We start from the raw sequence: 12196 nt of genomic DNA on the forward strand, positions 1-12196 counted from the left end.
TTCCCTTAAAAGAAAAAGAATACCTGTAGAGAGTATTCATTTGGACATTGAGGGCTTCAGGACTTCCAAATAAAATTCAAGACTCTCTCAGGTGGGTAGGGGCTGGGACATTTCAACAAGATTATCTGACAGCTAACTGAGAGCAAATATTTGAGAAAACAACACAGTAGGCGAACAGCAGAGATGGGGAACAATTGGAGAAAAAACAGGAAGGAAGAGGTTAAAGACAAACACATCTATTCTTGGGGCCAGTCTAACCATACGAATTTGTTTATAACATTATTCATTTCCTCTGGCATGGTTTACTCATCCGGTATTAGGTTATACACATAACACACATACTCTTTTTCCTTGGTTACCATCTTCTAATCACGCCAGCGTTCAAATGAGTACTGGTATTCACTACTCCCCCAAAAAACTTTTTAAAAACCTTTATTTAGTAATTGGTTATTCTAGGAAAATATAGATCTGTTTCTCGAGTTCAAAGATTACAATCTTGAATTTTTATATAACTTTCCAATGATAATAACTAAATTTACACACCAAATCAAGGGTTCTAAACAGCATTCCTTAGAAAAAGCTATAAACAAAAAAAGTTTTACCTCTTGTTTTTCTTGATTTTGATCCACATTAAGTAAAGTTGGTATTTTAGATGACTCTGTTTTCTTTGATGCCCTCTTCAGCACTTTTATCTGTTTAACTTTTGCAAAAATATATACAACAATGACAACTTGTTATTCTTACGTTGAAATTTTACTTTCCTTTGTAAGAAGAGTTCCAAATGGAAATTCTGATATCCACTAAAGTCAGTTTCTCACTTTATTATAAAGGAACTGAACAGATCATGAGTTGTAATGGTAAAATGTGCCAATCATAAATGATTTGTTTTATAACTTTACAAATAATCTACCATTAAAAGAAGACATTTATTTTTAAATTCTGAGTATAACTGTTGAGTGGATCAGATAATTCCTCTTGAACTATGCAAGTACTATATTCTTGCTATTATATTAACTTTTCACAAGGTGTCACTGTTCTTCAAAGAAACATAACATTTACTCTGCCAAAAAATGAATTTAATTTTAAGAGCTCAATACATGTTATAAATCTTAATCTACTAAATCTTTGGGATGCCTGAAGCACATATATCATTCCTGCTACTGTACGGTCAAATAATCATGGAGAAACAAAAAACTGATTTGCTCCAGGTCATACACTAAACCAAAACCACCTTCCTCAAAACCGTTCTATCCTTTCAACAATATTCAGCTAATGAAATTTTTACCTTCTTAACCTATCTTTAAAATTATCTCCTTTCACCCCAATAAACTTAAAAAAAACTTATCTCATTTAAATCTCACCCCTTATTGACTATGGGGAAAAAATTCTCATCCGCTGAAAATATTTTTTGCAGTACTTTACAGTTTTCTATCTAAATCACATTATAACATCTAAGTTACATTACAAAAAACAATCTTGTTAAAGATAATATCTGGAGATTTTTAAAACTATGTGATAAATGTGTACCTTCCATTCCTTTCATCTCCTTTGACTGAATTGTAAAAGGCAGTTCTGGGAAATGGAATTCTTTCCTGCCAGATCTAGAAAAATTCATCTTCCTTTTGTTTCCACTTGCCATTTGGTGACTTTGACCTGCTTTCTCATTAAATACGCCCTTCTCCGTTTGGCTCTAAACAAACAAACAAAAGTTAATTTGAAGAAAGATGCGTCACTATTTATTAAATGACAAGTCTAGAATTATTAGCCATTAGGATGGTATAAGATAGGCATTACAACGCCTATCTTTGCAAGATTATTTTCATAATTAAGAAATAGAATAGAATACCAATAAACAGATCAAACACCAATAAAAGTTTCATAAAGCAAACTTTTCTTAGCATACTAAATATTCTGAGAATAACAGTCTTGATCATGAGTACCACAATATGAACTTTTAGTTTTTAATCCTATTCATTGTACTCTGACTTTGGACAAATGGTTCAGTTCACTTTATTAATAATTTATTTTTCTATTTACAAAATGATATGCTCTGGACACTAGGAAAACCCAAAGGAAAAAAATTACTTGTGAACGCAGCAGCATTCTGGAAAACCTTTTATGTTAGCTGTTTTTGCTCATTTGACAACAGACGTAAAAAGTTTCCTAGAACATTCTTCCACAATGCAACGTGTAGTATCCCACAGTGTGGATATACTGTAATCTACTTAACCAGTCACTTGCTTCTGGATGAATCTATGTTGTTTTCAGTTTTTTATTATTGTAAATAACACTGTGCTTCAACACTACACAAGCTACTTTCCTATGTAAAAAATGAGTAAATGAATTACACTGATTATTTTTTCTAGTGAAAAGCAAAATATGTCTATTTAGCAATTGCTTTTAATCTATAAAGTAAGATATTAAAAACATTTTTTGGAAGTGAAAAACCAAAGTCTTGCGGCTTTTAAAGGTGAAAATCTTAACTACCCCCTGCCCCAAGTCACACATTAAAAACACAAATCAACTTAAAAGAAATTAACTAAAATTGTGAAAGCACTAAGGAAATGATGGCCTATTTTCATCTCAGGGAAAAAAAGAAAGGAAAAGTGCATTTTAAAAAATGTTAGAGTAGAGCCCTGGATATAGGGGGAAAGACGGGGGAGGGGGCGGGGCACGAATAATGTTAAAAGAGTCCATATTTCAATGACCAGCTTCTTGCCTTACTTGAGTGGCACCTGTATCCTCTTGCCTACAAGTAGACATAAGTTGTCCAATAGATTGTGAAGAAGTACGTCTTTTTTTCACTCTTTCAGTTATCCTATTATTTTTAAAAAATGAGAAGTTATTAGAACTCCCCAGAAGTGCATCTGTTTTAGCTTCAATAATGAATAAGTTCCATCATGGGAGTCTGCTGGTTGAACACGAGTGCCAAAATACAATGGTCAGTCCTTAAGTGCGAAATGCTCTAAGTAGAGAAGTGAAAACAGAGCGGAGGACACCTCACTCATGGCTAACATCAGTGGTGACAGCCATGTTGTGGGGATACTCCAGCTTGCATCTCTTCTGAACCTGGATCTCTTCACTAAGTTTCTGAATTTCTGAGCTTACTGTCCAAAGCTAGTTTCCAACCATGGTTAATGCAGCCATAGATTTGGGGTCACTTCAAGAACAACTGAGCTCCTGCTGTCTGTAACCCACTGTAGATTTTGACTGACATAGACATGTCCACTTGTCCACCTCTGCAGGCCACTAAACTTCATAATTTATAGCCCAAATCAGTCTGGTAGGATCAACATGGGATACTGAATCTAGTCTCCTTCCTCATTTAGTCACATAGTAGTTGCCCTAAATTTAGAACTGGCCCCCATGCCTCAGACAGCCATCACACACTGCCTTTGATTAACAGACTCATGGACCACTCTCTAAATCTGCATCAGTAACTAAATCTAAAACTAGCCCAAGATGTTGTTTTCCTCCCCAAATATTTGACCTTGAAAGGCTATTTGACTATAAAAGATTGTTTTAGCTATTCTTTCTCCATTTAGAAAATTTGCTGTGATAGAAAAATAAAGCCTACTTAGTTATACGAAGGCACATCAATATAACCAGAACTTAGGTCATATCACCTTTTTTTCTCTTCAAATGAAAATAAATTTTTCTGAGGGTCTTTGAAAAATTTTTTAATGAGGTTTTTCCAAAAGGCATTAGTGAAAAATTAAACATCTATAATATATAATCAAGAAAAGTTAATTTCTTCTAGAGCATTCATGAGAACTCAGTAATGCCCATTGTATGATTATAATTTCAATGTATCTTTAAATTCAGTTTATGTATAGACACTATGAACTTGATTCTTTGAACTACCATTATTACATAGGAATGTTGTACGAACTAGGTCCATTTCCTTCTGTCTCTTTTCTGTTAAAACTCACCTTGAGTTGGAGAGGGAGAGATTTAAATTGTGATTAGAAGCCATCAAATTACTGCTAGTTAGATTGATGGGTGGCATTGTCATACTACCACCAGCATATGGGTCATCTTTCATGCCACTGGAACTAGTGCTGGGATTAACAGGGTATGATAGCTCATTGATGATAGGTGTTGTATCGTGAGACATGGAATGAGCGTTTTCAATTGCATCCTGTTGACAATGTCGACCTTCATACTCTGTCTTTTTTGGTTCCAAGATATCTCTTTTTCCTCTTTTGACTTTAGTAACTCTGACTTTGATTTCCTTGGGTTTTTTCTCCTTTTCCGTTTCCTGGAATAAATACATCCAAAATCTGAGTCAGGAGAACAGTAATTTTTATCATTAGAGTACTTGCTATAATACAATTATACTGACTAAAAACAAAACCAGTTTTTACCTTTCCCCAAACTGAAGTACTTAGCAGTGTATTGGTATATATGGTTTTTCTTTCCTCTTTAATAAGTTCATTCTCTTTAGAATTCTCTTTCGCCTTTATGAATGAATTGACTTTTGCTTCTCGTAGTAATTTAGCTCTTAGTTCCGGTATGAATCTGATAAAACAAGCAATTATCAACCAATAATATTTTTATTTATGTAGTTAGAGTAGTTTATCTTTAATGGACCATTTAATAAATTAATTTACATTGCAGCCACAACATAAATAAGTCATCAGTAATGGATGCCAAGAGATGGCCCAATATTTACCTAATATAAATTGCTTCCTGGTAAAGATATATCTTTTAATTTTGCCATGGGAATTTACTATACTAAATGTTTACAAAATAGACTTATATGACTTAGATTCCTTTTGTGATGCAAACTTTACTCAATAAAAGTCTTGCTTTTAATTTTGAGAAATATACTATTCAAGGAAGACTCAGTCTACTTTGTCCTTTTTGTGGTTCTCTTAAGTAACAGTACTTAAAAAATGAACAAACTAGTTTCTGAAATCTCACTCTAGAGAAATATTTTCAGTACCAAATGTAACAGAACATCAACAATGAAGGGAGGTTGTTTAGGTTTTACTTTGACTTTCTTTTTTAAAAAAGTTATTTTTACATATAAAATCCACTTGTATGGCTCAAAAGTCAAAATACTACACTGAAAAGTCTCCTTCCCACCCATGTTCCTGAGTTGCACAGTTCCTCTCCTTGAATCAGCTATTGCTATCCACTTGGGGAAGTTTTAAAGTATCAGTCCATGAATGAATTCTTCCCTAGTTCAGGTAAATCTTGTTGGGTGCTTTGTAGGGTACGTCTAGCAAAGGGTAGTGTGAGAAGATGAAGAAAATAACCAGTGTGATTCCTTTGGCTGAATGAGAAAATGCCACACTTTTGTTTAAACTCCCTTGCATTGTAGAAGGTCCACGAAAGGAAGAGGCCTCTTACCAAAGGAAAAGATCTTCCCCAAACACTTTCTGAGTGTTCGGTCATTTGGACTCAAGAACTTTCACCCGTAATAGTAAAATCCTAATATCTAAATACCTACGAGATACCAACTTAGTCTATGTAGAATTGATACAAAACAAGTGGCACCTTTTATTAATGGCACTTTCAACATATCTTCTCATTTTTTTGTTTCAGATTAAGATTCCTGAATAGCCTACTCTCAAGGATTCCCTTTTCTTTGCCTTTTTCTATTTTAGTCTCTCTTCAATGGCAGTTCCTGGACTTTTCCACGCCTGATCTTAACTCCATCTCACTTTTAATTGATGTCCATCTTTCTGACATCACATCCAAAGGCCAACTGAATGATTTTACAATTAATGAGAAACTTTTCCTGTTTCATTCAAAGCCCAAATAGAAAATGGTGGGTGTTTTCTTTTTAAAGAAATATAGTTGATTTATGAATCTACATTGTTATTATATATTATATAGACAATGTGGGACACAGAATGGCTGTAAGAGGCATGGTCCCTGACTTGAGTGAACTTCTAATTCGGTGGGGAGAAAACGACAACAGGCACTGCAACGGAGAGTAACTAAAGCAGAAAAAAAGTCATTTCGAAAATGAATCTTCATTATAATATGTAAATCAGAGATGCTATCAGAAGAGGAAAAACTGGACTAGTCTGAGTCAGAGGTCCAAATGGGAATAAAGCTAGAAAATATTAATTGTTTATTTAATGTTATCTCTGGCCAATGATGAGCACTGAAAATACATCTCACATGCATAGCACACATCCTAGGAAACAGTGATTGTGTAATGAATGTTAACTGCAAATATTTTTATTATTAGAATTTTTATCATGACACCCATAAGTCTACCATATACGTAGTCAACACAGGAACTCAGTAAGTTTTTGTTAAATTGAATTTTTCTGTTGTGTAACATTAACCTACGTAGCAATTCTCATGTTAGTCAAGTTTCCTAATACAAAACACTAAAAAATCCACACTCACTCAAAATACTTACTTTTCAATAAATCCATCTCTAGTAAAATACTCATGATGCAAGAGATCAGTAGATGACATTCTCTCAGCAGGATCAATTTGTAAACAAGCCTAGAAAATGTAAAAAAGATTCTAGGATTCAATAAGCTCTTAACAGGTCTCCAAAAGGCAAAAATTAAATTTATTTGACAAGCGTATAGGCAATTAATTACCTAGAACTAAAAGCGTTCTTGAAAAGATGGAATTAGACCTCAGGAATTTCTGACAGTGAGTTCTGACCATTTATTTCCCTAAGAAATTTATACTTGTAAAGCATTATTACTCCTATGATTCTAGGAGTCAGTCTGTTTCTGCTGGAATTAGCAGAAATTAATTAGCTCGTTTTGATCCTCTTCTCAGCCCTGAAAGTGGAAAGTTCATGGATTATCATTTCCATTTTACAGAACTAGAAGAATTATTAGTGATTTGCCAAACTAGAATTTTAACTCATATTGCCTGATTCCTAATCCAGTGTTCTTTCTATAGCATAATACAATTTCACAAATATTCAAGCCCTCAAATTTTTCAATAATCCATTATTGAACACTTTTTCTGTTTCCCTACCTGGGGAGTACTTCAATTGTGTAGAGAAACAATAAAAAACACCCACAAAACAAAACAGACAATGGAAGAGTTCTAGATACAATTAAATAACTATAATTATAAATAAAACACATTTCTTTAATCAAAATATTAAAGATAGAATTTGAATAAAAGCCATGTGCCTTATAATTTTCATTCTTCCTTTGAAAAGAGGCAAAACATAATAATGATAGGTAACTTTTATTGATACTTGCTGCATCACAAGTGCCACACAACACTTTGTCCAGCCTTTTCCTGTTACTTGATCCCAACAACAACCCTAAAGGTAGCTATTATTATTATTATTATCCTCATTGTACAGATGAGGATTCTGAGGCCCAGAGGGGTCAGGTAACTTCTCTAAGATCTCCTAAGTAAAAGAGCTAGAATTAAAATCCAGAAAATCCAAGGTAATCGCACAGATTACACTTTAGTTTATTTCAAAATGTATATGCTTAAATTGATTTACAGTAAAAGTTGTAGAGGTATACTACACAATAACATGAATATAATTAACAATACCGAGCTTTACATTTTAAAATTTGGTTAGAGGGTAGATTTCGCGTTACCACAATAAAAAAAAGTTGACTCTCAAAGTGAAATTGAGTCCATGTGGGACTACCCAGATCCTTAAAACTGCAACTAGCTAAAAATATGTGCTTATTTTGGAACATAGTAGTGATCCATCAATAAAACTTAACAAGAAAAATGCTCAAAGGTCTGTGCAAGTCATAGCCTATTAGAGATAGACAAATTAGTCCTTCTGTGAATAATATAATTCAGAAAATTTAAATACATGCCCTACTTTGGAAAATATAAAATATGATACTTTGAGAAACAGACTGGTAGTTTCTTTAAAAATTAAACACATACTTTAAACCTACCATTCCACTTTTAGATATTTACCCAAGAGAAATAAAAATATACATCTACACAAAGACTTGTATGTGACTGTTCTTAGCACTTTTATTTGTAATAGCCCAAAATGGGAAACAACCCCAAAACAGGAATAGATTAAAAAAACTATGATAGCCATACAATGGAATAATACTCAGCAAATAAAGGAACAAACTACTGATACATGCAAAAACATGAATGAATCTCTAAACCATAATGCTGTTATAAAAAACAGACATAAAAGAGTACATGCTGTGTGATTCTATTTATACACTATTCTAGAAAATGTAAACTAATCAATAGTGACAGAAAGCAAATGAGTGGTTATCTGGGGCCAGGAATGGAGGAAAAAATGGATCGCGAAAGGATGCGAGGACATTTTAGGGGCTGATGGAAATGTTAGGTATCTTGATTGTGGTGGTGGTTTCATAGGTGTACACATCTATCAAAACTATCAAATTGTACATTTTAAGTACGTGTAGTTTACTATATATAAATTACACCACAGTAAAGTTGTTTACAAAATTTAAATATAGGAAAAAATATATGTCCTACCTCAGATATTAAGATGTATTTTAAAGTTACAATAATCGATCAAAATGGTACTTAAATTAGAAGAGAGACATCAATGACACAGAAACAGACCCTAGCATGTGTAAGTATTTTGTCTATGATAAATGTGGCATTCGAAATCATTGACTTATTCAAGTTGAAAAAAAAGTATTTACAACTTATATGACAAGACTAATATGCTTATTGTTTTACAAATAAATATGAAAAAAGATATTCTAATTGACAAATAGATTGATTCTTAAAATAAGAGATACAAATGACCAATTAGTATTAATTAAATGGTCAACTTTTCCTGTAATGATGCAAGTGTAATTAAAAAAAATAAACATACAATTTCTAGCCTATTAAATTAGCAAATATTTTAAAAATTATAATATCCAATGCTAGAGTGGGAATTTACATCCAACGCTACCTGAGAGAACTTGAGTATAAATAGGTGAAATTCTTCGGGAGAAAAAAATAGCAAAATATATAAAAAATTCTAAAAAATATAAACCTGTTTGGCTACCACTCAAATTTCTAGGAATTTATCCTAAACAAATAATTAAACAAGTTCATAAAAACATATATAAAATATGTTAATTATAGCATCTTTACCAAAAGGGAGGGAAAAACTCCTGAAAACAAATGTCCAAAATTGCAAGATCAGTTAAAACAACCATAGTATAGTCATACAATGAAATACTATGTAACCATGGAAAATTACCATGTAGTTCCATATTTGTTGACATGGTAATATGTTTATAATATAATAAGTGAAGATAAACAGGTTACATATCATGTGTAAAATATGATACCTTTTAAAAAGCATAAATTTCTTTAACATAAACCAGTACCGTGTTTCGTCAAAAATAAGACCTAGCTGGACAATCAGCTCTAATGCGTCTTTTGGAGCAAAAATTAATATAAGACCTGGTCTTATTTTACTATAACATAAGATCAGGTCTTCATAATATAATATAATACAATACTGGGTCTTATATTAATTTTTTCTCCAAAAGATGCATTAGAACTGATTGTCCAGCTAGGTCTTATTTTCGGGGAAACGGTAGCATAGTCGCTTATTATCATTATCAAGTATGATATACTGTACATATTGCATGTGCTATACTTTTATACAACAGCAGGTTTGTTGCACCAGCATAACCACAAACATGGGACTAATGCTTTGTGCTACGTATAACCTTACAACAGCTACAACATCACTAGGCAATAGGAATGTTTCAGCTCTACTATAATCTTGTGGGATCACTGCATATGCGGTCTGTCACTGACCAAGATATTGTGTGGTGCATATTTCTCATTGTACCACAACTCCCATTTCACAGTGGAGGACAAAAAGAGATTAATAAATTCACTCACCGCCACATGGCTAGAAAGTATTAGAGCTGAGATTTAATGCACTGGGTCTGTAACCAGAGGCAGCACTTAAAAAGTACGAATTTCTATGCATGTATTTGGAGAAAAGTCTAGAAGTATATAAACCAAAATGTTAATAGTAATTTTTTCTGGATTATGGAAGTTGGGAAAATCTTAACTTCTCCTTTTTGTTTATCATGTATTTTCTACTTTCTCTATAATCATTATATATTCTCTGTATAATTTAAAAACTGAAAAAAAGAAATTAAACTGAAAATGTATTAATAGTAAACAAATCTGATCCTTAACAAACTCTAGTTTTCTCCAGGTACCCATGAAATAACTTTTTTCCTTCAAGAATAGTCTTTAGATGTTACATATGTTTAAGTTTATCTAAATAACAACAATAATTAATATGAACAACATTTGTTGACAGCTTATTCAAGGCTCTGTGCTCAGAACTTTTCCACCATTGCCTCATTTAATCCTCCAGCTCCAAAAAATATTGTTAACATCATTTTATAGCCCAGTTAAACTGAGGCACAGAGATTAAGTGACTTGCCCAAGGTTACAGAGTTCATTAGTGACAGAATTGGGTTTTAAACGTAGTCTATGTGATTCCAGAGACCGTTCTTAAAAACACCACACTATACTTGCTTTGAACTTTAGGTAAACACATTTTTTTAAGGGCTGTATATTAGCAGTAAGATACCTGATTTGACCCTGGTGAAGGAAATTGGCTGGATAGAGAAAATAAATTAGAACAGAGTCGCTTTTCACAGCAAACTTTCTTACCTTTTGCATTTTGTACTAAGTGTACATTTATTACCTAATTTAAAATGAAATTTAAATTTTAACATAATTTAAAAGTGCTAGATAATGTTTTTGTTTTCTCCGATTCAAGGGGAATTTCCGCACTGGTGTGTCTTCAAACATTACAAGTGCAGCTGCCAATGCCTTCTAGACAGGTCAGGATACCACTGTACAAGGAACAGATCCCTAACTTGGGTGATCAACATGGTAAGTCCTCAGAATTGTTCCAGTTTATCCCTAATTACCATTAAAATTGGAGTATACTAAAGACAATAAACAGGATTATCCTAGGGAACTTTCCATTCTAAGCCTATGAATTTTAATTTCTCTGAACTAAAGACAAACACAGAGGAATATAGTAACTTTCAATAGATAACATTATGAATCCTTTTGGAATTTCATTAAAGTAATATCTTAAAACTGTATCATGATGTATGCAAATTTCCCAGAAATAAATCCTTTATCTCTTAACATACATGAATCATATCTGCCAATAATCCATTTAGCTTTGGGTATTTTTTTCTTGCATTTTCGTGGTGTTGAACCTGAGGCAGGACCACCCCAGCAAAAATGGGACTCTTGGAGAAGATATTCTGCAAATGAGGTGTCAAATTGCCTGAAAAGAGAAAAAAAATATGTATATAAGAATCATGGCAATTAGTCTACAATCAAAATAATCAAACTGCTATGTGGTTGCATTAAATTACTAGAAAGGGAGAATAACAATTATGTTCTTTTAATTTTTTAAAGTTGAACAAGGAACTATCTGAACATAGCATAAAAAACTGAAGTTTCTCCAGTAACCTGTTGATAACACATAGGCAGTAGGGAATGTAAAATAACCAGGTTCATTTTCTTTTCCCAAAATATTGTAATATATAATATATTATGCTACCAGGAAAAGCGCATACAAACTTTTATATATTTCCATATGGGTATGTTAATGGAAATAGTATATTTCAGTGCCCTGATCACAAGCAAGTGTTCATCAACAAAGCCTTACTGAAAACAGCTTAAAATATTAAAATTATTTAGAAATAGAACTATTGCAAAGAAAAACACAGCTATAAAGTAGAAGAATGGAAAGAACTATAAATAGAAGTGGAGAGCGCTAAGTTCTAGCGCCAGTTTCGCCATATCTAGTTCTGTAACCTTGGGCAAATCTCCTTTTCTGTGCTTCGGTTTCCTCATCTGCAAAATGACAAAATCGGGGCTGCTGGATGGCTCAGTTGGTTAGAGCGCAAGCTCTCAACAACAAGGTTGCTGGTTCAATTCCCACATGGGATGGTGGGCTGCAAGTAAAGATTTAAAATGGCAACGGGACTTGGAGCTGAGCTGTGCCCTCCACAACTAGATTGAAGGACAACGACTTGGAGCTAATGGGCCCTGGAGAAACACACTGTTCCCCAATATTCCCCAATTAAGAAAAAAAAACAAAGACAAAATTGATCCCATCATTTCTAAGGTTCCTTCTAACGTTAATCTCATTATCAGAATTTTAAAGTTAACACAAAAAAGTGTGATGCTTTAAGGTTCTGAACTGTATCTTTAACCAATATTTATCTAAATT

The 12196-nt window shown here is 33.0% G+C and overlaps 1 protein-coding gene across 1 annotated transcript in view; it reads right to left on the reverse strand.

Moving 5' to 3' along the window:
- The window catches only part of CDKL3 (cyclin dependent kinase like 3), a 60274-nt gene that overhangs the window by 29706 nt on the left and 18372 nt on the right, over positions 1-12196 (reverse strand). The window contains exons 6-12 of the mRNA XM_081035303.1: positions 11103-11242; positions 6386-6474; positions 4368-4521; positions 3933-4261; positions 2725-2818; positions 1528-1690; positions 603-700 (exon numbers count right to left, since the gene is read on the reverse strand). Coding sequence (XP_080891429.1) covers positions 603-700; positions 1528-1690; positions 2725-2818; positions 3933-4261; positions 4368-4521; positions 6386-6474; positions 11103-11242 — 1067 coding nt within the window. The remainder of the gene's footprint in view (positions 1-602; positions 701-1527; positions 1691-2724; positions 2819-3932; positions 4262-4367; positions 4522-6385; positions 6475-11102; positions 11243-12196) is intronic.

Source organism: Rhinolophus hipposideros, assembly GCF_964194185.1.
Source record: "Rhinolophus hipposideros genome assembly, chromosome: 23".
In the NCBI taxonomy this organism is placed as follows: domain Eukaryota; kingdom Metazoa; phylum Chordata; class Mammalia; order Chiroptera; family Rhinolophidae; genus Rhinolophus; species Rhinolophus hipposideros.